A 26,777-nucleotide genomic window follows, 5' to 3' on the forward strand; every position below is an offset into this window, starting at 1 on the left:
GGTTAAACGAGATGTTGCATTGAAGGATTTGGGCTGGTGCTGGGTTCACAGTGGGATCTTCAGGAATTGAGGACCGTTAGAATCTGGCGACCTGAACGTCACTGGGTATGGTTTTGCTCTTACCTTCGTGTCTTGACCCACTGTCATGTAAACCAGCAACCAGAAAGATAAATGCAGTTCCCAAAGCAGTGAAGCAGTAGGTAGCCTTTACTGAAGGTTTTGTGGCGCTGCAGAGGAGGGCTTCCCATGATGCAGTGCTCAGCCACCTCCCAGAAATTCTCCTTGTGTGTCTCTTTCCCCAGCGTTTTCCTGCCTCCGCCTTTTGCCTCTGTCTCTGTCTTGCTCTCTCTCCTTTCCCCTCCCTGTTTCTCTGGCCAACCTCAGCCTCCTGCCCCACGTGTGGAGGGGGGCAGTCACCTCCACACAACAGGCAAACTGTCCCCCTTGCTTGAGTGTGGCCACCTTGCATAAGCTGGCCTGGCCTGCCTGGGTGCCCATCGTCACCTCTGCCTGCAGCTCCCCACCTTGACATCTGCTCTCCTGAAGCTGAGGGCAGAGTGGAGGTGCCAGGTGGAGGGGGCGTGGCTGCAGGAGCAGGAGGTGGGTGTGGGTCTGGGTGGCAGCAGGGTCAAGGAGGGAGGCTGGCAGGTGGGGATGTGGCAGGCCTGTCTGCCCCATGCACTGTCCCTCCAGGAGCTGAGCAAGCGGGAGGTAGTGGCTGTGGGGCACCTGGAGGTACCGGCTGAGCTGGCTGGGCTCTTGCAAGCAGTGGCAGGTGGGTCAGCGCCAGGCGGGGGGAGGGCACAGGCAGATCAGAGCAGGCACCGCATTCCTTCCTCTCTCCACAGGCCTCAGGCTGGCCCAGGTGCCTCAGGTGGCCCCTGTGCGGACTCCTCGGCTCCAGGCTGAGCCCCGTGTCACACTGCCCCTGGACATCAACAACTATCCTATGGCCAAGTTTGTCCGGTGCCACTTCAAGGTAAGGGCTAGTTGAGGTCCAAGGTGCCCTGACTGATAGATGCTGACCAATTCGAATGGACATTGTCCTTGCCCTGGGGCAAGCTCCTGGCTGCGCCCTGTGGTGTTGGGTATGAACCTTTTAGTTGCTGCATCATAGGGAATCTGGGAGATCCCTGGGGTCTGGATAGCAGTGGAGAGCCCTCAGGGCTCGGGCAGGGCTGTTTATCACCAACCAGTCTGGAAATATTTCAGAAATTGAACAACTGGTGGAGCTATAGCATGTCAGCCCAGCTCTGATTTCCTCCCCTCCAGATGAGGGTTTATCCTGTCCCTACCACCGACTTGCTGAAGGCCACTGTGGTGGCCCCTCACCAGCCCTCAGTTTCCTCATCCATACACTGAGGACCGAAGCCCCTGCCTCATAGGCCTTGGAGTCCCATGTGGCATGGAGCAGTGGGTCCAGATGTGCCTGTCAGTCCCGGCTGTGTCTGCTCATGTGCCTGCCCTGTGCCCTAGGAACCTGCCTTTGGGATGCTGACAGTGCCCCTGAGGACACCCCTCACGCAGCTGCCCGCCGAGCACCATGCAGAAGCCGTGAGCGTCTTCAAGCTGGTATGGGGTCTGCCCCAGCCCACCTTCTAATTCATAGCCCCTGGCCCTGAAGCTGGGCCATGAGGCTCCCAGTCTTCCCAGCCCCCCGCAAGCCCAATCCATGAGCCCCACACCTCTTCCCCAAAGGAGGGACTTTTATGTCAGAGGGGGAGATCTGGCTTCCTCTCTGAGGACTGGTGACTTTTCTTCTCCCAGCCATCTTCCTGGCGAAAAAAAAAAAAAAAAGGCTGCCTTGGAGCCTCTTGGGGACACCAGGAAGAGACCCAGACCTTCTCCTTAAGGACTTCTCAGTTTGAAGGGGGAGGCAGAGTTGACCCAGCCAGTGACCACCAGTATGGACAGAGGGAAGCACCAAGGCTAGGGAGTCTGATGGGGCCACTAATTCAGCCCTGGGCAGGGCCAGAGAGGGCTTCCTGGAGGAGAAGGCATTTGAGCTGGAGGGGAATTTGCCAGGCAGGGAAAGTGGAGAAAGTACACAGAGAAGAGGAAATTGGTATGGTCAGAACGGGGTCAGGAGGGCAAGGGTGAGACTGGCCAGTGAGGCCTTGATTACAGACCCAGAGCTTAGATTTCATCCCAAGGGACCTAGGGAGCCAAGGCAGGTGCTTCTGTGAGAGGGATGTGGTCATATCTGAATGTTAAAAAGAACACTGTGTGGCCTAGATAGAGCAGGAGGTGGGGGCTGACTGGAGGCCAGCGGTGCAGGGAGGGGGCTGGGGCTGCATGGGGAGTTCTAGAAGGTTCATGAACAGGAAAGATGACATACTTCGGATCTTTAATTTTCCCATAGTTTAGGTAAACTGCCTGGTCATTCAGCATAGAATATGGCAGTTGTATGCTGGGCACGGTGGCGCACACTTGTAATCCCAGCACTTTGGGAGGCCAAGGCAGGCAGATCCCTTGAGTCCAGGAGTTTGAGACCAGCCTGGGCAACATGGTGAAACGCTGTCACTACTAAAAATACAAAAATTAGCTGGGTGTGGCTGCATGCACCTGTAATCCTAGCTACTTGAGGGGCTGAGGTGGGAGGATCACTTGAGCCCGGGGAAGTTGAGGCTGTAGTGAGCTGAGATCCCGCCACTGCACTCCAGTCTGGGTGACAGAGACCCCATCTCAAAAAAAGTACTCCATGTATATATATATATGAGAGGGATGCATGTTGTGGGGTGGGGAGTGGAAGGAACAACTTTCTGAGACGCCCAGGAAACTCTGTTCGTGGCCCAGATCCTGCGCTTCATGGGTGACCCCCACCTGCATGGTGCCCGGGAGAACATCTTCGGGAACTACATTGTGCAGAAGGGGCTGGCGGTGCCTGAGCTGCGGGACGAGATCCTGGCACAGCTGGCCAATCAGGTGTGGCACAATCACAATGCCCACAATGCTGAGCGGGGCTGGCTGCTGCTGGCCACCTGCCTCAGTGGCTTTGCACCTTCCCCGCGCTTCAACAAGTACCTTCTCAAGTGAGTGGGACTGGGTAGGGGCTGGGACATGAGGGACGGTGGCACCAGCAGTGGGGCCTAAGTCAGGGTCTTAAAGGTCAGGCCAGGAGTCATATCTCTGTGCTGGGAAGCTCAGGCATGGAGGCTGGCCAGGGGCTGCTATGCGTTTCTACTGGGCTCAGAGCAAGAAAGGAGGGCAGGCCTTCACTGCAGGGGCTAGGAGTTAGGTCAGACTGGATGAGGGACTTCCAGAACTCAGAGTGGGACAAGACCGGCATGTGGGGAATTTGGAAAAGAGCATTGAGCTCTCACAGCATGAGAGTTTAGTGGGGTGATCAGGAGCATGGATGCTGGACTCAGGTAATCAGGGTTCAAATCCCAGCTCAGCCATATGAGCTGTGTGACCTTGGGTAAGTTACTTAACCTCTCTGGGCTTCAGTTTCCTTACATATCAAATGGGGGTTATTCTTTTATAGTTTATAAGTGTGATGATTGACTTTTCATGTTCAGTCATGAGATGTGTCACCCTCAAACCTTGCTAAAACATCAGCACAAGACCAGGACAGTGGCTCATGCCTGTAATCCCAGCACTTTGGGAGGCCAAGATGGGAGGATTGCTTGAGCCCAGGAGTTCAAGGCCAGCCTGGACAATGTATCCAGACCTTGTATCTGCAAAAAATTTAAAAATTAGCCAGGCATAGTGGCACACACATGTAGTCCCAGATACTCCGGAGGTTGAGGCAGGAGCATTGCTTGAACCCAGGAGGCTGAGGATGCAGTGAGCCAGGATCATGCCACTTACACTTCAGCCTGGGCAACAGAGCAAGACCCTGTCTGATGTTAAAAAAAAATGGCGGCCGGGCGCGGTGGCTCAAGCCTGTAATCCCAGCACTTTGGGAGGCCGAGACGGGCGGATCACGAGGTCAGGAGATCGAGACCATCCTGGCTAACACGGTGAAACCCCGTCTCTACTAAAAAAAATACAAAAAACTAGCCAGGCGAGGTGGCGGGCGCCTGTAGTCCCAGCTACTCGGGAGGCTGAGGCAGGAGAATGGCGTGAACCCAGGAGGCGGAGCTTGCAGTGAGCTGAGATCCGGCCACTGCACTCCAGCCTGGGCGACAGAGCGAGACTCCGTCTCAAAAAAAAAAAAATGGCATAATGATAGTACCTACTTCATAGGCTATTGTGCGGATAAAATATATAAACACACGTGAAGTGCTTAGAACAGAGAGGGGCACATGGTAGGTGCTATGTGGGTATAACCATCACAATGATGTCACCCTGCTGGATGAGAAGGATGATTTGCAAGGAGATCACACAGGCAGGCCCTGGGTGTGAATCTCAGCTTTGATACTTACCTGCTGTGTGGCTTGAGACAAGTCACTGCCCCTCTCTGAACCTGTTTCTCCCTTATAATTTGGGGATGACAACAGAACCCACCTCCATGAGTTACGGAGTGTACAGACTCTTGCTCAGACCAGCATGCAGCAGGTGGACATCACCTGGCCAGTCTTGTGACTCCGTGGCAGCTGACAGCAGGGTAGGGCCATTGCTGGCCTGCCTGCCTAGGGCTTTCCTGAGGGCATGGTGCTAGGTTCCCTCTCTAGCTACTATGGGCCTGCACCAGTGCTGCTCTTGGCCAGGCTTAGCTGCAGGGGGTATAAGATGTTGGGGTGAGGGAAGCATGAGGAATGACTGGTAGGGATTGGGCTCATTGGGCCTGGGTTGAGTTGAACCCTCAGCCGTCCCTTTTATAGATGAAAACTTAGAGGAGAGGCTCAGAGGGCAGATAACCACCCAAGGTCGCCCTGTGAGAGAGTGAAGACAGAGTTCTGGTTGTTGCCCACACCCAGCTGCAGACCCCATCCTGTCAATGACATTTTATTCCAACCAGCTGGAACCTCTTTGGCCTATCCTTGGACCTCTGTGCTGGCCTGAGATACTTCTGGACTAGCCTGGGACCCTTTCAGTTTAGCCATGGGACTCTAAACTAAACAGATCCTTTGTAAGCTAGCCTGGGACCCCTTAAATGCAGTCCCAGAGCACTGGACTGTAGCCTGGGACCCTTCTGAACTAGCCTGGGGCCTTCGCAGCCTCACCTTGGAGCTCTGGGATAGCCTGGGCCTTTCTCGAACTAACCTCAGAATTTCCTACCCCCACCCCGCAGCCCCCAGCCCCCAGCTAGCTTCAGATCCCTCTTGATCCCGGCTCCAACTCCTACCCATCAGGTTTGTGTCTGATTATGGGCGGAATGGCTTCCAGGCTGTGTGTCAGCATCGCCTCATGCAGGCCATGGGCCGGGCCCAACAGCAGGGCTCGGGGGCTGCCCGCACCTTACCCCCGACCCAGCTCGAGTGGACAGCGACCTATGAGAAGGCCAACATGGCGCTGGACGTGGGCTGCTTCAATGGTAAGCTGCCTTCTCTCACCTCAGTGAGGGCAGTGGGAGTCAGCAGGGCCCAATGAGCCCTGGGGGATGGCAGAAGCCACTGGATGCTCTGGAGCTGGGGAGGGGCCTTCTCAGATGTGGCTCTGCGTGAAAGTCTGTGTGGGGGTGGTGGGACCTGGCCCAGGAAAGGGGAGCCAGGGAAGTGAGGCTACAGATACAAGAAGCCTGAGAGGAAGAAGCAAGCAGGGAGATACAGCCAAACTGGACTCAGATGCTCCAACCTGAGCCCAGCACCTGCTGCGCCCCAGGTGACCAGTTCTCCTGCCCGGTGCACTCCTGGAGTACGGGAGAAGAAGTGGCTGGAGACATTCTGAGGCACAGGTTGGCTCCTAGGATGCCCTCCCAGCATACTCTTATGTACCTGGAATGTTGTGGGGGGAGGTCAGATCCCCCAGAGGGTCCCATAGGGTCCACTCTGTTCATGTTTAGAGTCTGGCTTATAACCCAGGATCTCCCCAGGTAGTGCCTGACGACTCTGTCCCTCATTTCTATTCCTGTGCGTGCCATCACCAGGGGGCTGGCAGATGGCTGGCGTGGCTGGACCGTGGCCATGAAGAATGGTGTCCAGTGGGCAGAGCTGGCTGGCCACGACTATGTGTTGGACCTGGTGTCGGACCTGGAGCTGCTCAGGGACTTCCCTCGACAGAAGTCCTACTTCATTGTGGGTGCAGAGGGGCCTGTAACCAGCAGGGGAGGCCCCAAAGTGTAGGTAGCTACGGGGTACCCCCTCACAGATGGCCACTCCCAGGCAGAAGGCCTGCCCCTCCCAGCTGCTGGGACAGGCTGAGCCCGGAACTTAGACTTCAGGTTCTTAAGGAGGTAGAGTTCACCAAAGGATCCTGCTTTTAAAGGGAGAAAGCCACCCAATTCTGGGGTGCAGAGGAAAATTTGGGGGATTCTGGGATCTCTCTCAAGGTTAGCAGCTCCACGTTCCTTTTCCCCACAGGGTGTTTGGGAACAGCTGGGACTCGGATGAGGACACACCCACTAGACCCCAGCCCCAGGAGCACATGCACGAAGTACCTGACTCTGATGGGTACAGCAGCCACAATGAGGATGGTACAAATGGGGAGACTGAGGCCCAAAGAGGGACAGCAACCCACCAAGGTCAACCAACAATGGCTGCTGTCTCTGGTGGGAAGGGAGCCTTAGAGGCTGTGTGGGGTGGAAATCATCAAGAAAAAAGAACTTGATATTTTTGTGCCTTCCCCTCCAGAGTCAGACAGTCTTGGAGAGCCTGCTGTGCCCCACAAGGGGCTGGACTGCTACCTGGATAGCCTCTTCGACCCCGTGCTGTCCTATGGGGATGCGGTAGGGATGGTGTGGGGCGGGTCATTTGCAGACAGGAGGCACAGCATGTACACCCAAGTCACACACTTGTACAGGGTGACCTGAGAGCTTCTCACAGTCAGGGTCATGGGGTGGTGTGTCCCATCTGGGTATCTGCTGGAGGCTGGACAAAGGATGAGGGTCTCTTCACAGCTAGAGATACTCTTGGCTGATCCTGGAAGGACCCACAGTTAGAAGTGCACCTCTAGCCAGGCGTGGTGGCATGCCTCTGTAGTCCCAACTACTTAGGAGGCTGAGATGGGAGGATCATTTGAGCCCAGGAGTTCGAGGCTGCAGTGAGCTGTGATCGCACCACTGTGCTCCAGCCTGGGCAATGGCAAGACCCTGTCTCAAAGAAAAAAAAAAAAAAAGGGAAGAAGTGCACCTTTGTTGGGAGCCAGCCCCCTGGGGCCACTAAAATATCTCTATCTGGATGGAGTTGAATGACCTTGGTCCCTGGGTCTTCTGGCCCCAGATCTCATGATACCCCTCAGATACCCTTGCTCACTCTGGAAATTCCAGAACCCACCCCACCCCGACTGCCCCGGCATGATATGCAGCCCTGAGCAGGGCACAGCCCCTCCTTGAGCCTCAGTTTACTCCTCTGGGGAAGAGGGGATGGGTTGGGAGTGCACATGGTTATGGGGAGGACTGATTGGGATGCCATCAGGGTAAAGGCTGAGCATAGAGCAGACCCTGAGCCAGCAGGAGGCCGCCCCCCAACACCAGAGGGTGGGGAGATGGCCAGTGTCAGGTGCCTGTTGCCATGGAACCTTGGGAGTACAACATTGAGATGGTCACTTGAGCCACCTACTGCCCCCAGGACCTGGAGAAGCCAACAGCCATTGCCTACCGAATGAAAGGGGGAGGCCAGCCCAGTGGAGGCAGCAGTAGTGGTACTGAAGACACCCCCAGGAGACCCCCAGAGCCAAAGCCAAGTCAGTGCCTTCCCCGGGTGGTTCCAGGGTTGGGCAGGGCCAAAGCCACTTGCCGGTCCTCAGGCACCTTTGTTTGCTAGAATGGAGGCAGCCACAGCATGATGGGGGGTGAGAGGACAGGGAGGAGGGCATCTCCGGTGCCATCTGTGCCTTCTGCCCCCTCCCCTCAGTCCCAGGCCTGGACGCCTCCACATTGGCTCTACAGCAAGCCTTCATCCACAAACAGGCCGTGCTGCTGGTGAGTGAGGGAGGGACTGCTGGGGAGTGGAGAATGGACCTGCCTGGTCACCACGGCCACCTCTCCCCAGGCCCGGGAGATGACCCTGCAGGCCATGGCGCTCCAGCAGCAGCCCCTGAGTGCTGCCCTGAGATCCTTGCCCACAGAGGTGAGTCTGGCCTGCCCGGGGTGCAGGGGTTGCTTGGAGACACAAGCTGTAAAGAGGAGCGCTGTGCTGCTCTAGGGCACTATTGTGCCTCTCTGAGCCCAGGAGCTCCACAACCCATCTTTGACAGAGATCTGGGGTCCCAGAGAGCAGCCTGGTGTATCCCAAGCAGCCCATCCTCACGTCCTGTTCTCCACAGAAACCCCCAGCACCAGAGGCACAGCCGAAGTCTGTAGGCACCGGTCCCCCTGCCAAACCTGTGCTTCTTCGTGTCACTCCAAAGCCCTTGGCTCCAGCCCCTCTGAAGGCTCCAAGGCTCACCACTAAGCCTGTGGCTGCCCCTGTTCTAGCTCAGGATCAGGCTTCTCCAGAAACCAGTGAGTGCCCTATCCCAGCCTCTGGGGCTTCCCAGGACAGGCCTGGGGGTGTGGTTGTGCCCCTTGTGGCCTCACCCTGTTCCCACCACCCGCCCTTGCCCACAGCTTCACCCTCCCCAGAGTTGGTCCGGTACTCAACGCTCAACTCTGAGCACTTCCCACAGCCCACACAGCAGATCAAGAATATTGTCAGGCAGTACCAGCAGCCATTCCGGGGAGGCCGGCCCGAGGCCCTCAGGTCAGCACTGCCCCCGCCCCCAGCGCTCCAGCCCCCTCACTGTGCCTGAGTGTCCATCATGGCCCACCAGCTTACTGAGTTGAAACACCCTGCCCAGCTCCTGTTAGGGAGGAAGTTTGTTTATACTGTTGAGTCCAGATGAGGCCCTGCTGTTGTCTAGGTTGTGCTGTAGGACTTCAGGCCAGTCTCTGCTTCTCCCTGGATTCTCGTTTATAATGATGGGGGAGTGGTGGTGGAGGAGGAGGACGTTCCCTACTGTCAAACTATGTGACAGGAAAGGGAGACTCAGTGTCAACCCACCACAGTACTCCAATGCCCACAGGAAGGATGGCGGGAAGGTGTTCATGAAGCGGCCAGACCCCCACGAGGAGGCCCTGATGATCCTGAAGGGGCAGATGACTCACCTGGCAGCTGCACCTGGCACCCAGGTGAGGGGGAGGGTGGGACTGGTCCCAGGTGGAACAGAAGACAAAGAGGGGCCTCAGGGATCCTCAGAAACCAGCTACCCCTACAAGCTGTGGCCCTGCCACTGCCCCTCCACAGGGCCTGCCTGTTGCCCCCTGAGCAGTCTCTTTGGGGTGGGACAGGTGTCCAGAGAGGCTGTGGCCCTGGTGAAGCCGGTGACCAGTGTGCCAAGGCCATCCATGGCACCCACTTCAGGTGAGAGGGCCAGGAGGGAAGGAGGGGAGGGTGTCCAAGTATATGAGGAAGTCTGTGGGCACAGGTGAGTGTGTCGGTGGAGTGTGTGTGTCTGTGTCCCTGAGCCCCTGTGTACATCTTGTGAGCACGTTGGTGTAATTATAATATACACCTAAGTAGCACAGATCTCAGGCCAGGCCTATCCTAGCTTATGTAATCCTACCAGAACCCTTCAAGGTAGCACTGTTGTTCCTACATGTTGCAGATGGGGAAATAGAGGCACAGACAGGTTAAGTGGCTTGCCCAAGGTCACACAGCTCAAAAGTGTCAGACCAGGGATATCAGCTGAGGCCTCCTGGCATCACAGTTGGAGCCCTAACCTCTACACCCTCTGTCTCTCGGCAGCCACAGTGATCTTAACAGCTATAAAGCAGTTCCCATCCTGCGCCTGACAAAAACGCCTGATGGCTCCTACAATAAGCTCCAAACTCCTCACTGTAGCCTATGAGACACTGCATGATGTGTCCACCTCCCCAGCCTCATCTCTCTGCCTCCCCTTGCCACATTCTGTTCCTCTCTGTTCTCGGAACACTCCAAGCCCACTTCCGCCTTGCATGTTTCCTGTGCCTAGAATGCTCTTCCCCAAGACCTTTGCATGCCTGGCTCCTTCTCACCATTCATGTCACAGCTCAAATGTCACCTCTGTCACCTCAGCAAGGTCTGCCTAGACTGCTAGGAGTGAAGGGCCTCACAGACCAGTTCGCCAGGGTCTGTCCTAAACCACCCTGCTTTACTGCCACCCTAGCCTCAGGCAGTGAGAGTTTTGTTTCTGAATGATCTGTGCCACCCACACCTGCCATGGGCACTAAACTCCAGGGCAGGGGCCTTGTCTACTTTATTTGCAGGGCCATCTCAGCCTTTAACCCAGGCCTGTATACAATAGTTGTTTTGGTGGGGCACAGTGGCTCACGCCTGTAATCCCAGCACTTTGGGAGGACGAGGCAGGTGGATCACGAGGTCAAGAGATCGAGACCATCCTGGCCAACATGGTGAAACCCCTTCTCTACTAAAAACACAAAAATTAGCTGGGCGTGGTGGCACGCACCTGTAGTCCCAGCTACTCCGAAGGCTGAGGCAGGATGATTGCTTGAACCCAGGAGGCGGAGCTTGCAGTGAGCCGAAATAGAGCCACTGTACTCCAACCTGGGCGACAGAGCAAGACTCTATCTAAAAACAAAAAAACAAAAAAACCAAATCCAATAGGTGTTTTTATGTGTTGAATGAAAGGCTGGGTCATGTGTGACCCTAGTGAACAGCTGTTTCTGTGGACCGCCCCTGGGTCCCCTCCTCCACCCGCCTTGCCTTTCCCACTTCATCCTAAGAGGTTCCTGTGGCCGGGCGCAGTGGCTCACACCTGTAATCCCCTTTGGGAGGAAGGCGGGCGGATCACCTGAGGTCAGGAGTTCAGACTAGCTGGCACAACATGGCGAAACCCCATCTCTACTAAACATACAAAAAATTAGCCGGGCATGGTGGCGGGCGCCTGTAATCCCAGCTACCCAGGAGGCTGAGGCAGGAGAATCGCTTGAACCCGGGAGGCGGAGCTTGCAGTGAGCCGAGAATGCGCCACTGCACTCCAGCCTGGGCGGCAACAGCGAAACTACATCTCAAAAAAGTTAAAATTAAATTTTTTTTTTTTTTTTTTTTTTTTTTTTTTTTTTGAGATGGAGTCTCGCTCTGTCACCCAGGCTGGAGTGCAGTGGCGCGATCTCGGCTCACTGCAAGCTCCGCCTCCCGGGTTCACGCCATTCTCCTGCCTCAGCCTCCCGAGTAGCTGGGACTACAGGCGCCCACAACCGCGCCCGGCTAATTTTTTGTAATTTTAGTAGAGACGGGGTTTCACCGTGGTCTCGATCTCCTGACCTTGTGATCCGCCCGCCTCGGCCTCCCAAAGTGCTGGGATTACAGGCGTGAGCCACCGCGCCCGGCCTAGTTAAAATTAAATTTAAAAATGAGGTCCCTTCTCCTGCCTCCCTGACCCCCGCGCTCCCCAGCTCTGCCCTCGCGGTCGCTGGAGCCCCCTGAGGAACCCATGCAGACGCGGCTGCACCGCCTCATCAACCCCAGCTTCTACGGCTATCAGGACGCCCCCTGGAGGATCTTCCTGCGCAAAGAGGTGCAGAGCACGGCCAGAGCCAGGGGAGGGGCTGAAGCGGGGTAGAGGAGTGTCTAGGACTTGGGGAGCGAGCCCAGGATAGAAAAAAGCCGGGCTGAAGCCAGGGGTGGAGTTAGAGCCGGAGCGGAGCTGCATCTAGGGGGCGGGGCCGGGTGTGAAGCATAGGGAGGGGGCAGTCGGAAGGTACCCACTGAAGCCCCGCCCCTGCAGGTGTTTTACCCCAAGGACAGCTACAGCCATCCTGTGCAGCTTGACCTCCTGTTCCGGCAGGTAAAGTCCTCTCTCCCCTTTCTGCCTCAGTGAACTCAGCAGGGCAGTGTGGACGCAAAGATGAGCTAGCTGCAAAGCTTGCCTCTGCATGCTGGGATTTGGGGTCCTTGACCAGGGTGAGGATGGGCAGCTGTTTTATTGAATCTCCCCCTCCCATGGGCAGGGTCAGTGAGCTCACAGTTCAACCTAATGAGAGTCATAGTTTGTCTGAGCTAGACATGGCCCAGAGATCAAATGTAAACCCCCTGTATAAATTAGGAAACTGTGGCCTAGGAAGGGCAGCCTGGATTGTGGGGGTGAGGAGAAAGGAGAGGGCCCTGTCAGTGGGATCTGATTTACACAGATGAACCAGCTTACAGATGACCCCACTGCTGCAAAATGGGACCCCCCCACATTGCCACTCACCCTAGTATAGTCCGACCTGGGTCCCAGCTGGGGGAGTCCCATGTGCTGCCTGCATCACAGCCTGTTCCCACAGATCCTGCACGACACACTCTCCGAGGCCTGCCTGCGCATCTCTGAGGATGAGAGGCTCAGAATGAAGGCCTTGTTTGGTATCTCAGGGGAGGGGACGGTATTGATGGGGCAACGAGTCAGAGGCACGGCCAGCCCTGTCCCAGAGGGAGACGGAGGCTGATAAGCCCAGACCCACCATCTCCCAGACATGTGCCTCCTTGCTCTGCTTCTCTGGCCTCTCGCATGGCTGGGCTGCATGTTTGGGGTTGGCAATGCCTGACACACTGTGTGTGCTGGCCATCTTGTCCATTTCTGGGTTTCAGTTTCCCAGTATAGACACTGGTCAGATACCTTCTTGCTGGGTATCAGCCACCTCCCTCCCTGACATCCCCGAGATGGGGGCTGCCAGGAGAATGGGAGGGGGTCCTCACCAGACCTGGCCTCCCATAGCCCAGAATCAGCTGGACACACAGAGGCCCCTGGTAACAGAGAGTGTGAAGCGGGCCGTGGTCAGTGCTGCACGAGACACCTGGGAGGTCTACTTCTCCCGCCTCTTCCCTGCCACGGTGCGAGTCCCTCACCTGCCCCCTACCTGTCCAGATGATTCAGGGATGAGACGAGAGGACCCTCACATGCCCTTTATCTCTGCCCCAGGGCAGTGTGGGCACTGGTGTGCAGCTCCTAGCTGTGTCCCACGTGGGCATCAAACTCCTGAGGATGGTCAAAAGTGGCCAGGAGGCTGGCGGGCAGCTGCGGGTCCTGCGTGCATACAGGTGACCGGAAGGGGCTGGCTGGAGACTGGGGTACAGACTGGCATCAGCATTTCTTTTTTTTTTTTTTTTTTTTTTTTTTGAGACGGAGTCTCACTCTGTCCCCCTTGCTGGAGTGCAGTGGCCGGATCTCAGCTCACTGCAAGCTCCGCCTCCCGGGTTCAGGCCATTCTCCTGCCTCAGCCTCCCGAGTAGCTGGGACTACAGGCGCCCGCCACCTCGCCCGGCTAGTTTTTTTGTATTTTTTAGTAGAGACGGGGTTTCACTGTGTTAGCCAGGATGGTCTCGATCTCCTGACCTCGTGATCCACCCGTCTCGGCCTCCCAAAGTGCTGGGATTACAGGCTTGAGCCACCGCGCCCGGCCGGCATCAGCATTTCTTTCCTCTCCACAGCCACTTACCAAGTACCCATGATGTGCCAGGCTCTGTGCCAAGCCATTGAAGCAAACCCATTTTAGAGCTGGGGAAACTGAGGCTCAGAGAGAAAAGTTGTTTGTCTCAGGTCACACAGCCAGGAAGGGGTTGAGCTGGGAACCCACTCCCCTGTCCTCCTTCCAACCTGCTGCACAGCAGCAGCACTGTGCAGAGGGGCTGCTGTGCTGGAAGTGACCAAACCCTGATGCAGCTGGTGAGGGAACCACTGCCAGCCGTGACACCTTACTGAGTCCTCAGACTCCCTCCCCTGCTAGAAGTCCCTTTTGTCCTTTATAACATGAGGACGGGAATAGAACCTTGTTCACTGGTTGGGTAAAAGCTGCATGCTTTGAAAAATGGTGAGAATTTGGTCAATGGGTGAAATAGAGATTTGGGTAGGCACAAATCTAGATTTAGAGCTTGGACCAAAGGACGAAGGGTGGAGAGGGGCCGGAGTGTTGGCCCAAAGGGTGGTAGGAACTGAGCTGAAGCCACAGCCTGGGTCAGAGAGGGGAAGCAGGAAGCTTAGGGTCCTGTGGGAGCTGGCACAATGGGGCCAAGGTGGGGCTGGGCTTCAAATGGGGCAGGACAGGAGCAGAAGCAGCACAACAGGTGGAAGGAGGGCATCCCTCTGGCTGTGGAGTCCTGCCCTCATGCCACCGGCCCATCCTCCAGCTTTGCAGATATCCTGTTTGTGACCATGCCCTCCCAGAACATGCTGGAGTTCAACTTGGCCAGTGAGAAGGTCATCCTCTTCTCAGCCCGAGCACACCAGGTCAAGACCCTGGTGGATGACTTCATTTTGGAGCTGAAGAAGGTAAGGATCTTCTCACAGGTCTTCCCTCCACCCAGGCTGAGGGCCAGCAACAGGGCTCTCCCACCCCACATATATACTAGCCTCACCTTCCTCGGAAGTATGACTGTGTCCATAGACTTCTGTCTACCTTCAGTCCTTTGCACTAGCTGTGCCTTCCACTTGGAATACCCTTGCCCCCTTTTGCCTGCTCCTTCAGAAAACCTTTACCAATGCACCCTGCCAGGTGGCACAGCACCTCCTCTGAGCTCTGCAGCAATTGTACTCCTCACCCTCCTGCCTTGGCTGCATGGCCCACCCACTGCATCTCAATCTCTTTCCATCCCCTCTGCCCACTCTTAACTGGCAGCCCCCAGGCCTAGGGCAGGTCATCTCTGTGCCCTAGGCCCGAGGAAGACTTCAGCAGGAAAGTCAGTGAGGGCTTGAGTGGGGAAGGCCTATGTGTGTGCCCTGAAGTCCATCTGGGTCCCTCAGACTCACCCTCCAGCCCTTTCTTCCACCCAGAATGCCCTTCCCTCTTCTCACCTGATGAAGGCTCCCTTCCCTGATGAGTCAGGAAGGATGTGAGGAGCAGGGTTGGCCCCAGGCCTCTGGGAGTGGGGTGATGGGGCTGTTGCCCTCAACCTGCCCCTGGCTGACCCAGGACTCTGACTACGTGGTCGCTGTGAAGAACTTCCTGCCTGAAGACCCAGCGCTGCTGGCTTTCCACAAGGGCGACATCATACACCTGCAGCCCCTAGAGCCACCTCGAGTGGGTCAGTGCCACTGGGGTGGGTTGGGGGCAGGAGGCGGAGGCTGGCCAAGGAGGCCACCCTGGCAGATGCTGACCCAACCTGGCCCACAGGCTACAGTGCCGGCTGCGTGGTTCGCAAGAAGGTGGTATACCTGGAGGAGCTGCGACGTAGAGGTCCCGACTTTGGTGGGTGCCCCAGAACCTGGAACCCCATACAGGGTGCATCCTAGTTTCACGCACTCATGCTGCAGATGCACAGTGAGGGTTTCTTGGTGCCCGAAAGTGGTCTGGGCTGGTCAGGTCTCCTAAGGTCCAGGCGTGGCCTGTCAGTATCTGTTGGTGGCCAGACAGTCCAGCCCTCTGCTTTGCCTGAGGGGTCTCCATGGGCATTTGTGTTTGTGGCCTGAATCTCTCTCTCTTTTTTTTTTTTTCTTTTTTTGAGATGGAGTCTTGCTCTGTCGCCCAGGCTGGAGTGCAGTGGCGCCATCTTGGCTCACTGAAAGCTCCGCCTCCCGGGCTCACGCCATTCTCCTGCCTCAGCCTCCTGAGTAGCTGGGACTACAGGCGCCCGCCACCAGGCCCGGCTAATTTTTTGTATTTTTAGTAGAAACGGGGTTTCACCGTGGTCTTGATCTCCTGACCTCATGATCCGTCCGCCTTCGCCTCCCAAAGTGCTGGGATTACAGGCGTGAGCCACTGTGCCCCGCCCTGAATCTCTCTTTATGTCTCCACATGACCTGAGAGTCCACAAACCCTGCTTTGCCTTTTTGCTTCACTTCCCCGTTATGGTCCTGTGGCCCTGAGAAAAATCCCTTTCCTTCCCTGAGCCTGTTTCCTCATCTGTAAAATGGGTTTGATGGCCTGGCCTGCCTCACACAGTTCTAGAGAGAGATAAAGAAGGTACCCGAATCTCCCTAAAGGACTCCCTTAGTCACAAGGCAAGACCCTCCTGTTTGCCTTAGACCTTTTACCCGCCCCTAGGCTGGAGGTTCGGGACCATCCACGGGCGCGTTGGCCACTTCCCTTCGGAGCTGGTGCAGCCCGCTGCTGCCCCCGACTTCCTGCAGCTGCCAGTGGAGCCGGGCCGCGGCCGAGCAGCCGCCGTGGCCGCTGCTGTGGCCTCTGCAGCCGCTGCACAGGAGGTGGGCCGCAGGAGAGAGGTGAGACCAGTGTGGGTGGGGTGGGGCGGGGTAGACCAGGGGGAAGGGACCGCTGCAAAAGGGGTGAGGCGAGTGGGGATAAGGTGGGCCACAGGCCTGGTCAGGCTCTTGGGGCGTGGCTGATCTTGGACTAGGGTGAGGGTGAACGAGGTAGAGTGAGCCGGAGGTGAGACCTGGAAGATGGGACCAGAGAAGGTTGGAGGTGTGGCCAAATGGGGTAGGGAAGGATGAGGATCAGTTGGTTTTAATCAGTCCAGTGGGGTCAGACCAGCCTGGGCCTGCCAGTAGGTGAAGTCTACCTGGGATGGGGTGGGGCCAGGTGAGTGAGCGGGGTTGGTTTGTGGAGCTAGCGAGGGGTGGGGTCAGCTGTGACATGGCAGTTGGGGAAGTCAACCCCGGGCAAGGGCGTGGCCAAGTGGGGCAGGGAGCTGGGTTAGCCCAGCAAGTAAAAGGCGTGGGCGGGCTGAAGGGGTGAGAACAACGGGATGCAGCCGGGTCCAGATGGATGGGTGGGTGGGTGGCTTGAGAATCTGGGTCCTATCAGCGAGGGATTGCGTTGTCAGTTTTGACCCAAGGGCCAGGCGTGGTGTGGCCAGAAACGGCCTTCCTAGCTCCACCTCTTCTGCAGGGTCCCCCAGTCAGGGCCCACTCTGCTGACCATGGGGAGGATGCCCTGGCGCTCCCACCCTACACAATGCTCGAGTTTGCCCAGAAGTATTTCCGAGACCCTCAGAGGAGACCCCAGTGAGTGGCGGCCCCACCCCTCTTCCCCACAGTGGGAGGGTTCTGGGCTTCTTGCAGCCATCCAAACTGCAGGCTGTCGGTCTTAGAGGCCCCACTTCTGGTGGGAGAGATGAGAGACCACCCAGGTGTGAGGCCCACTTCAGTGCCTGCCTCTGGGGGTCTTCCTGCCTGATAGACTGATCAGAGTGGTGGGTCAAGAACATTCCTATGTGGAAAAAGATGTAGCCAAGGCTTGGGCAGGACAGGTCAGTAGCACCCACCTCCCACTGCAGGGATGGCCTCAGGCTGAAATCCAAGGAGGCTCGGGAGTCCAGAACCTTGGAGGACATGCTTTGCTTCACCAAGGTGTCCAGTCCCGGACCTCAGTTCCCCATCTGTAAAATGGTGATGCAGGGGCCCCGTCCCAGGCCCCTGAGGCCAACAAACTTGTTCTCAGTGAGACCCTCTAGCTCTGGGCACCCTGATTCCCTCCCAAGGACAGCATCTGTCCCCAGTATTGGGCCTGGCTCCCCTTTTGTGACGTGGACCCTCCTGTTATATGGCCTTGAAACAGTGTGTCCCCTTTCTGTTCTGACGTGTCCCTCCTCCATCATGACACAGCCCTCTTCCCCCACAGACTCCCCTCCAGGAATCCCTCATCGAACTCAGCGACAACAGCCTCAACAAGATGGCCACCGACATGTTCCTAGGTGTGGCAGTGAGACTGCAGCCAGGGCTCTGGGCTGGATGAGATCCAGCACTGTGTGGTCTCTACTGGTTGCCACTCCTCCCTGGTCTTTGGATTCTTTCCCCTCCCCCAGCTCAGACGTGGGACACATTTAAGAGAAAAGCAGCTCCCAGCTGCCTGTGGCCAAGGCTCCCAGGGAGGGGCTCAGTCCTGGGGCTTCCTGGGGTGGGTGGACAACTGGGGGTTTGGTGGGTCTGAGTGGGATAGGTCTTTCCTACAGCTGTGATGAGGTTCATGGGGGATGCCCCACTGAAGGGCCAGAGTGACCTGGACGTGCTTTGTAACCTCCTGAAGGTCAGTCCAGCCAACTTTGCCAGATGCCTCCTTTCCTGCTCTGTGGCTCAGTTTCCCCATCTGTCAATGAGTCACAGGACATTAGGGTGGGAAACCTCTCCCATGGTCCAAAAAGGAATGCATCATGCTGATGGGGAGGGGGCTGGGAAAGGGACACCAGGCCTGTCTTCAGGTGCCCACCCTGTTCTTATGTACCTGGTATGTGACATAGCCCCTAGCCTGTCTTTGGTGTGTAACCTCCCTGTCCTCCTTCAGCTGTGCGGGGACCATGAGGTCATGCGGGATGAATGTTACTGCCAAGTTGTGAAGCAGATCACAGACAATACCAGCTCCAAGCAGTGAGTGAACTGGGCTTTATACCCCACCATCCCCTCACTGTGTCCATGCTCCAGGAGGGGCCAGTTCAGCCTCCCACCTCCTCAGGCCTGACCCCTCCTGGATTCTCTTCCCCTCACCTTCGTCCTTACTCAACAGAGCACGTGTTTTGAAATTACTTGGTCTGGAACACAGCATTTCTGCTCTCTGAACTTTAGTACCCTCATCTGTAAAATGGCAATGATAATGTGTAAGTCCAGATTCTTAGTTGCAAGTGACAGAAACCCAACTTAAGCTGATTTAACCAAAAGGGAGCTTGTTGATTCAGAGAAGTGAAAAGTCAGTGAGTATGTGGCCTCAGGCATAGCTGGATCCAGGTGTCATTAGGAAGCAGGCTTTCTCCATCTTCTGGCTCTGTTTTCCTCTGTGTTGATCATTCCCAAACAGCCTCTCCCACAGAGTAGCAAGGTGGCAGGTCTGGGGTGACAGCTCAGCAATCCCAGAGAAAGCAAGACTGACCCAATATTTGCTGTAGAAATTCCTTTTTTTTTTTTTTTTTTGAGTCGGAGTCTCACTCTATCGCCCAGGCTGGAGTGCAGTGGCGTGATCTTGGCTCATTGCAACCTCCGCCTCCCGGGTTCATGCCATTCTCCTGCCCCAGCCTCCTAAGTAGCTGGGACTACAGGCGCCCGCCACCATGTCTGGCTAATTTTTTGTATTTTTAGTAGAGACAGGGTTTCACCATGTTAGCCAGGATGGTCTTGATCTCCTGACCTCGTGATCCGCCCGTCTCGGCCTCCCAAAGTGCTGGGATTACAGGCATGAGCCACCGCACCCAGCCTGCTATAGAAATTATTAAATCCAGGCTTACAGGCCTGAGTTGGTCACATGTTCAACCCTGAACCAACTATGCCTATCCCTAGGCCAATCACTGTGGTCAGGGGCTGTAGTGCTCACATTGATCAAACCTGACTTCCGTGCCCATCTCCAAACCACAGGGATCTAGAGCGGGGTGGGTGGTTTCCCAAAGGAAGCCCAAGTGTTGTTCCCAGACACCAGATATCCCTACAAATGAAACCCTCACACCCACGACCATGTGAAGATGAATTACTGTGTTCCACTCATGCAGGGCCAGCACACAGTAGGTGCCCAATATGTGCATGCTCTTGTTACCATCAGGTCCACCCTCCTGTCTTCATCTGCACTACCTCCTCACTTGCTCTCCATCTCCTCAGGAATTTTAGAACCACTCAGCTTGTCCTCCTGCTCCTCCCAGCCCTGGGCCTTACCTGGCATGACCTCTACACAGTCTCAGCAGGTTCCCCTTTTCCCAGAAGCCTCCCTAGAGAGATCCCCTACCTGTTGTGACGCAGAAAAGAGAAGAATAGGAGAGGAAAAAGTCACAGTACTTCCCCTACCTGGGGAAGATGTCTGGGGCCCCATCCTCTTCCGTCCCTATCCCCCATCCTGACTTCTCAACAGAATATGCCTTTTGCATGGCTTTAAGGCCCACCTGCCCTGGGCCTCCTCACTGGGCAGGGAGGAGCATCTTCAGGGGACAGGAGCTGCCTGAGAGTTGGAATCTGTCTCAGTTCAATCCCAGGAGGCTCCTGGCACACTCTAGTGCTGTGGCCACCTGTGATGTGGCCCCCGTGTGTCCTTGCAGGGACAGCTGCCAGCGAGGCTGGAGGCTGCTATACATCGTGACTGCCTACCACAGCTGCTCTGAGGTCCTCCACCCACACCTCACTCGCTTCCTCCACGACGTGAGCCGGACCCCGGGCCTGCCCTTTCAGGGTGAGAGGTCGATGAGTGGGGACCCAGGACTGCATGCTTCTCGCATGGGGACTGGGTGGGCAGCTGGTGGGAGGGGAAACCCAGAGGGCCTCACTTTCACAGGTGCTGAGCGATATTTACTAATATTAATATATTCCCCAAACATTTGTGAGGGTTCCACAGGGGCTGGCGTGGTGGTTTGTCTGATCTAATGGAGGGGGTGGTCAGGGATGACTCGTTGGAGGAAGTACTGCCTTGCATAGGAGGGGTTTCCAGGTGGAGTGAGTGACAGGAGCAAAGACCGGAGTGGGAATGTGTGGCATGTGGGAGAAGAGAAGGAGGTGGGCAAGAATCCAGAGTACCGGGGTGCAGCCCTGCCTCTCTGACTGTTGGGACTCAGCAAGGGTATTGAGGGATCTGGGCAGAGGTGGGCCCAAGCTGGTATCATCCCCCTTAGAATATGGAGAAAGGGGGGCCACTCTTCAGCATGGTTTCCATAGCAACCCCTGGGGCTCCCGAAGAAGGAGGCTGGGGCCGCTGTAGTCACCATGGCAGCCGTGGAGGAGATAGGAGACCTTACCCTTCCTGCCTCTGAATGCTGCTCTCGGATTCAATTAACAAACATTCAGCCCACAGATGAATAGACCCAGTTCCCCCATGGAATAGCTCCCAGATGCATAAAGGCAACAGAATGTGCCCTAGAACTCTTGACTCAGAGAAATGGAGCACTGATGCTGGGGTCTCCTGCCCTGGGAGGCCTGAGTGAGGGAGGGCGGTTGGCAGGGTATCCCAGCTGGCATGAGCAGAGCTGCATCACCCTAGCCACAGAGCCTATTGGATACAAGCTCCCCAGTCAACAGCTCAGGGTGACAGCAGTTTCCAGGATCATAGGTTGCCAAGGGGCTGTGGGCTGGAAAAAAAGGTCCTTAGACACATGGGATGTGGGTTCAAATCCAGGTCTTAACCTCTAGCTCTTGACCTTGGGCAAGTCACTGTCCCTGTCTGAACTGTTTCCTCAACTGTCAAATGGGGGAGTAAATGCCTTCCCCACAGCTTGTGGAGAGAATGCAGTGGGCTCATGGTTGGTGGCAAGAGGAGCCCCTTTCTCCCACAGTCCACCTTGAGCAAGGCCTGGACTCCCTGCTTCTGCAGGGATCGCCAAGGCCTGTGAGCAGAACCTGCAGAAAACCTTGCGCTTCGGGGGTCGTCTGGAGCTCCCCAGCAGCATAGAGCTTCGCGCCATGTTGGTAAGCATGGGGTGGGAGTGGGTTCAAAATGAATGGGAGGCTGGGCGCGGTGGCTCGTGCCTGTAATCTCAGCACTTTGTGGGGCCGAGGCGGGCAGATCACCTGAGGTTAGGTGTTCAAGACCAGCCTGGCCAACATGGTGAAACCCCGTCTCTACTAAAAATACAAAAATTAGCTGGTTATGGTGGCAGGTGCCTGTAATCCCAGCTACTCGGGAGGCTAAGGCAGGAGAACTCCTTGAACCCAGGAGGCAGAGGTTGCAGTGAGCCAAGATCGCGCCACTGCATTTCAGCTTGGGTGACAGAGCGAGACTCCATGTCGAAAAACAAACACACACAAAAATGAATGGGGAACACAAGCCCTGCCCAGAGACCTCTCTGTCAGGTGCATTGCACTCAGGGGCATGCAGACAGGCTCTGCAAAGTCCAGGTGCTCAAGTGTTCCTACATGTGCAAGCCCAGGACCTATTGGCTTGGGAACTCCCACGGCAGGAGACGAGGGCTGTCCCAGATCCCAGGACCCAACCTGTCATCCCTCTCCCACCTACTTATCCCCAGGCAGGCCGCAGTTCCAAGAGGCAACTCTTTCTTCTTCCTGGAGGCCTTGAACGCCATCTCAAAATTAAAACATGCACTGTAAGTGAAGGAATGTCTCCTGCAGCCAGGTACTGAAGGGGCAGGGGCAGGGACAGCCCAGGCTCCAGGATGGGGGAGGAGTAAGCCCCCAAGGATGTTGAGCCCTCCCAGGCTCTTCCACAGCCCCAAAAGGCAAGACTTATTTCTTAGAAGAGCAAACTGCACCTTGGAGAGGTTAAGCCTCTGGCTCAGGGTCATCCTGCAAAAACGGGACAGAAGCAGATTTTGAACCTAAGTCTCAGACCGCAAGCTGTGTTCTTTCCCTGCCTGAGGCTGATTCTCAGAGACCTCAGAGGATTGTGCGCCTTTGTGAAGAGGGCTGAGGAACTCCACACATGGCTTCCGGGGGCCTGAGTGGGGCCAGAAGGACAGAGGTCAAGCCCAACTGGCATGGCCTCATCTCTTCCGCCCCACCCCCAGGTGGCCCTGGACGTGGTGGAAGAGATCTGTGCTGAGATGGCTCTGACACGCCCTGAGGCCTTCAGTGAATATGTTATCTTCGTTGTCACCAACCGTGGTGAGTGCCAGGAAGAGTGAGCATGCTGGACCCATTCCCATCCCCGGGCCTTGAGCCATGTGGGGCCCTCCATCCAGACTTTAGGGCCCAGGTCAGGTACCACTTCCTCCAGGAAGCCCCTTGACCCCCATGCAGAAGGATCTCTGTGTGTACCGAGCACCCCCAGCCCTTTATCTGTCCCTTTCCGCTTTGCTTAGTTTGCCTCACCTTATGGTGAGGGCCCTCTCTCAGCCCTCCCTTTGCCCCTCAGGGCATGCTCAATGAGAGGACACGGGCCGTGCCCTCAAGGAGATTACATCCTGGGAAGGTTTCCATTAATAGCGCCGCACTCCTGGAACCTAAAGGTGCAAGTCTTCTTTCCTGCCTCTCATGCCTTAATAATGGCCAGAGAAGCCCCTCCCGAGGTGTCACTATCCCCTCTAGAGGGCTCCTGGGACCCTAGGTGACTGTCACGCATCCCAAAAGCCCTTCCATCTGCTGCCTGGCACTCTAGATCATGGTCTTGCCTCCTGTCACTAGCTGGTCAGCTCCAGCAACCCCCAGCCAGCTCTCCCTACCGCTGCCTCAGCCCTCAGCCGTGTGCCGTCAGCCCTGCCTGCCCAAGTCCAGTTAAGACATTAGGGGAGAATGGCAGGTAACAAAACAGTCATAATAACTGACATTTATCAAACGGATGCTGTGCCCCAGGCACAATTCAAAGCATTTCAGGCTGGGTATGGTGGCTCATGCCTGTAATTCCAGCACTTTGGGAGGCTGAGGCGGGTGGATCTCTTGAGGCCAGGAGTTCCAGAGCAGCCTGGCCAACATAGCGCAACCCCATCTCTACTAAAAATTAGCCAACCATGGTAGTGCGCACCTGTAATTCCAGCTACTCAGGAGGCTGAGGCACGATAATCACTTGAAGCCAGGAGGCGGAGGTTGTAGTGAGCCATGATCATGCCACTGTACTCCAGCCTGGGTGATGGAGTGAGACTCTGTCTCAAAAAAAAAAAAAAGAATTAAAAAAAAAAAAGGCCTGGCGTGGTGGCTCACACCTTTAATCCCAGCACTTTGAGAGGCCGAGGCAGGTGGATCACCTGAGGTCGGGAGTTCGAGACCAGCCTGACCAACATGGAGAAACCCTGTCTCTACTAAAAATATACAAAATTAGCCAGGCATGGTGGCATTTGCCTGCTACTCGGGATGGTGAGGCAGGAGGTTGCGGTGAGTTGAGATCATGTCATTGCACTCCAACCTGGGCAACAAGAGCGAAACTCCATCTAAAAAAAAAAAAAAAGGCCGGGTGTGGTGGCTCAAGCCTGTAATCCCAGCACTTTGGGAGGCCGAGACGGGCAGATCACAAGGTCAGGAGATAGAGACCATCCTGGCTAACACGGTAAAACCCCGTCTCTACTAAAAAAATACAAAAAATAGCCTGGCGCCTGTAGTCCTAGCTACTTGGGAGGCTGAGTCAGGAGAATGGCGTGAGCCTGGGAGGCGGAGCTTGCAGTGAGCCGAGATGGCGCCACTGCACTCCAGCCTGGGCGACAGAGCGAGACTCCGTCTCAAAAAAAAAAAAAGGCATTTCATTCTGTGAACTATTTTAATCCCCACAACAACCTTATGAAGTGGAGACTGTTAGTCTTTCCATTTACAGGTGGGGAAACTGAGGCCCAGGGAGGCTGTATTAGTTTCCTATTGTTGCTATAACAAATTATCACAAATTTATTGGCTTAAAAAAAACACAAATATATTACCTTATAATTCTGAAAGTCAGAAGTTCTAAAATGAAAATGGCATCAGGGCCAGGTTCCTTCTGGAGGCTCTAGGGAAGAATCTGTTTCCTTTCCCCTTCCAGCATCTAGAGGCTGCCTGCATTCCTTGGTCCATGACCCCTTCCTCCATCTCCAAAGCCAGCAGTGTAGAATCCTCAAATCTCTCTCCCTGCCAGCCTCTGCTTCTGGTCTCACATCTCCTCCTCTGACTCTGACCCTTCTGCTTTCCTCTTATGAGGACCCCTGTGCTGATGATGTTGGGCCTGCTTGGATAATCCAGGATCATCTCTATCTCCAGATCCTTAACTTAATCACATCTGCAGAGTGCCTTTTGCCAGGAAGGTGACATATTCATAAGTTCTAGGGATTAGGACCTGGACATCTTTGCAGGGGTCATTATTCAGCGTGCCACAGAAGTTGTGACTTATCCACAGTCACATAGTGGTAATCATGTAATCATACCAAACCCCCTCTCTTTAGTAAGATTTTACTGCTGGTGTGAGATGGGTGGCAAAAATGTCAGTGCAAGAGAGGAAAACTTGAGCCTCTCCCAGGCTCAGACCCCAATCCTCCCCACCCCCACCTATGCCAAGTGCCTGGCAAGGGGTCTCTCCTGAAGGAGGTCTGCAGAAAGCTACCCACTAGGTCTTGTAGTCTGAGGCCTCTTGTGTTTGTCCTTGTCCCCAGCCTCCTCTGGAAAGGAGCTGGGCCTTCTCTGAGCATAATGCAGGGCATTTTCCCAGATCCAGGCAGGCCACACTGGGGGCACTCTTCAGCAGCCCCTCTTTCCCCGGGAGAAATGGAGCATTACTTAAAGCTTTGCATTGGAGTTATTACCATCTGTGGTCATCAACATTTCAATAAAACATAGGACACCCCATTCGACAAACACGCTCTCCTTTAATGAGGAAGCTGTGTCCCAGAACAGGCAGGTGGCTTGTCCGAGGTGATACCTCAGCTGGGTAGCAGGTTGGGGTCTGTACACATGCTCTGTACATGTACACACGTGTGTGTGCACATATGCCCCCACCCAGCCCTGTCTCCCTGCTCTCTGCAGGCCAGCATGTGTGCCCACTCAGTCGCCGTGCTTACATCCTGGATGTGGCCTCAGAGATGGAGCAGGTGGACGGCGGCTACATGCTGTGGTTCCGGCGTGTGCTCTGGGATCAGCCACTCAAGTTCGAGAATGAGCTATATGTGACCATGCACTACAACCAGGTCAGCACACGTGGGCTTCTCTGGACTCTGGGACCTTCTAGGCTCCCCTGGGCCTGTGAGTCAGACTCCACAGCTGTGGCGTTTGAAGTGTTCATGATTCAGGCCCTGTGGACATCTCTAACCCTGATGCCTCTGCTCCCCTATGTGGTCTCTTTGGAGAAGTCGAAACAGCCCTCACTACCTTTGAGGGCCTTTGTGCATGCCATCCCTCCATCTGCACTTCCCAGCTTATTTAAGTCCTTCCCAGCAATCTGTCCCCAAACAACACGTCTCCCATTAGGCCCTCTTTGCGTTCCCCTTTCCTTCAGATGTCTTCCTCCTCTGAACATGGGCCTGTCCTTTGCTCCAAGTGCTAAGCCAGGGTTTGCTAGTATTGTCACTTTTGTCTGTGTGTTATTCTGTGAGACTTGGAAGTCCTCTAAGTCAGGATCGTGGAGTTTACAAAGTCTGGGTTCTCTCCTACTGAGCCAGTATGTGTGGAAGTGCTTGAACAGAAAGTGTGTGTTTTTGTGGAACTGGTGCCAAAACTTCAGGAATTGTACACAATATGGTCACGTAGCTTTTGTGGTCACATGGTGTCACTGTTGAAGCATAGCCCTGTGCAGTCCGGCACCATGCTACTCAATGTGAGGCTTGTGGACTGGCAAATCCTCAAGTCCCACCTCAGACCTCCTGCCTCAGAGCCTCTGGAGCCCAACCTGGCCGTCTATTTTGGCAAGCCCTCCTGTGGCTCAGGCACACTCAGTTTTGAGAAACAGCAGGCCTGATAGATACATGACCACACTGCAGAGTTGATGCTCTGCTCTCACCAGCCAACCCACATCCTGGCAAGGTTGCTGTGGGGACTCCCTCATGGGCATCAAGGCCACAGCCCTCCCACATCACCCTTACGTGCTTCTGCCATCATTCCCCAAAACCCAGGAAAGTAATAGGCCATCCTACCCCAGAAGAGGATGGGGCTGCAATCATTAAACATGCACGTCCCCAGTCCCCTGCAGCCAAGTGCCCATACGTGTGCCTGCCTGGCAGCCCCTTACCCAGGTGCTCCCTGCAGGTCCTGCCTGACTATCTGAAGGGCCTCTTCAGCAGTGTGCCAGCCAGCCAGCCCAGCGAGCAGCTGCTGCAGCAGGTGTCCAAGCTGGCTTCACTGCAGCATCGCGCCAAGGACCACTTCTACCTGCCGAGCGTGTGAGCACCTGCCCTCCTGTCTCAGCTGGGGTGGACAGGCAACCCTGCCCTCTCAGCCCACCTCCACCCCCCTCAGAGCTGGCTGTCCCCAGGCCCCCAGACTCCCCTCTTATACCAGTGGGGCTGTCTGGGAAGGGGCTCTCCTTGCCTGGGGGCTGAAGTTTTCCAACTAGCCATAGGAGCTGGGACCCTGCCTCTCTCTCG

The 26,777-nt window shown here is 55.8% G+C and overlaps 1 protein-coding gene and 1 non-coding gene across 3 annotated transcripts in view; both read left to right on the forward strand.

The window, feature by feature from the left end:
- Nucleotides 1–26,777, forward strand: part of MYO15A (myosin XVA) — a 75,033-nt gene that overhangs the window by 35,439 nt on the left and 12,817 nt on the right. For both annotated transcript variants that reach the window (XM_077970487.1, XM_077970488.1), the window contains 37 exons: nt 547–600; nt 694–775; nt 849–979; nt 1,477–1,572; nt 2,797–3,032; nt 5,241–5,422; nt 5,710–5,782; nt 5,975–6,166; nt 6,408–6,568; nt 6,678–6,772; nt 7,614–7,728; nt 7,899–7,966; nt 8,037–8,114; nt 8,311–8,488; nt 8,594–8,726; nt 9,049–9,154; nt 9,314–9,386; nt 11,420–11,541; nt 11,752–11,811; nt 12,290–12,365; nt 12,718–12,833; nt 12,922–13,040; nt 14,127–14,268; nt 14,909–15,020; nt 15,110–15,184; nt 15,980–16,158; nt 16,787–16,902; nt 17,175–17,247; nt 17,519–17,591; nt 17,850–17,923; nt 18,179–18,261; nt 19,905–20,035; nt 21,167–21,261; nt 21,819–21,896; nt 22,317–22,413; nt 25,225–25,385; nt 26,440–26,573. In XM_077970487.1, the coding sequence (XP_077826613.1) occupies nt 547–600; nt 694–775; nt 849–979; nt 1,477–1,572; nt 2,797–3,032; nt 5,241–5,422; nt 5,710–5,782; nt 5,975–6,166; nt 6,408–6,568; nt 6,678–6,772; nt 7,614–7,728; nt 7,899–7,966; nt 8,037–8,114; nt 8,311–8,488; nt 8,594–8,726; nt 9,049–9,154; nt 9,314–9,386; nt 11,420–11,541; nt 11,752–11,811; nt 12,290–12,365; nt 12,718–12,833; nt 12,922–13,040; nt 14,127–14,268; nt 14,909–15,020; nt 15,110–15,184; nt 15,980–16,158; nt 16,787–16,902; nt 17,175–17,247; nt 17,519–17,591; nt 17,850–17,923; nt 18,179–18,261; nt 19,905–20,035; nt 21,167–21,261; nt 21,819–21,896; nt 22,317–22,413; nt 25,225–25,385; nt 26,440–26,573 (4,169 nt within the window). The remainder of the gene's footprint in view (nt 1–546; nt 601–693; nt 776–848; nt 980–1,476; nt 1,573–2,796; nt 3,033–5,240; nt 5,423–5,709; nt 5,783–5,974; nt 6,167–6,407; nt 6,569–6,677; nt 6,773–7,613; nt 7,729–7,898; nt 7,967–8,036; nt 8,115–8,310; nt 8,489–8,593; nt 8,727–9,048; nt 9,155–9,313; nt 9,387–11,419; nt 11,542–11,751; nt 11,812–12,289; nt 12,366–12,717; nt 12,834–12,921; nt 13,041–14,126; nt 14,269–14,908; nt 15,021–15,109; nt 15,185–15,979; nt 16,159–16,786; nt 16,903–17,174; nt 17,248–17,518; nt 17,592–17,849; nt 17,924–18,178; nt 18,262–19,904; nt 20,036–21,166; nt 21,262–21,818; nt 21,897–22,316; nt 22,414–25,224; nt 25,386–26,439; nt 26,574–26,777) is intronic.
- LOC114673336 (small nucleolar RNA U13) lies at nt 3,476–3,576 on the forward strand. The gene has a single exon (XR_003724050.1). It is a non-coding gene; the product is annotated as a small nucleolar RNA U13 (small nucleolar RNA).

The sequence above is a fragment of the Macaca mulatta genome, chromosome 16, assembly GCF_049350105.2.
Source record: "Macaca mulatta isolate MMU2019108-1 chromosome 16, T2T-MMU8v2.0, whole genome shotgun sequence".
Lineage (NCBI taxonomy): Eukaryota > Metazoa > Chordata > Mammalia > Primates > Cercopithecidae > Macaca > Macaca mulatta.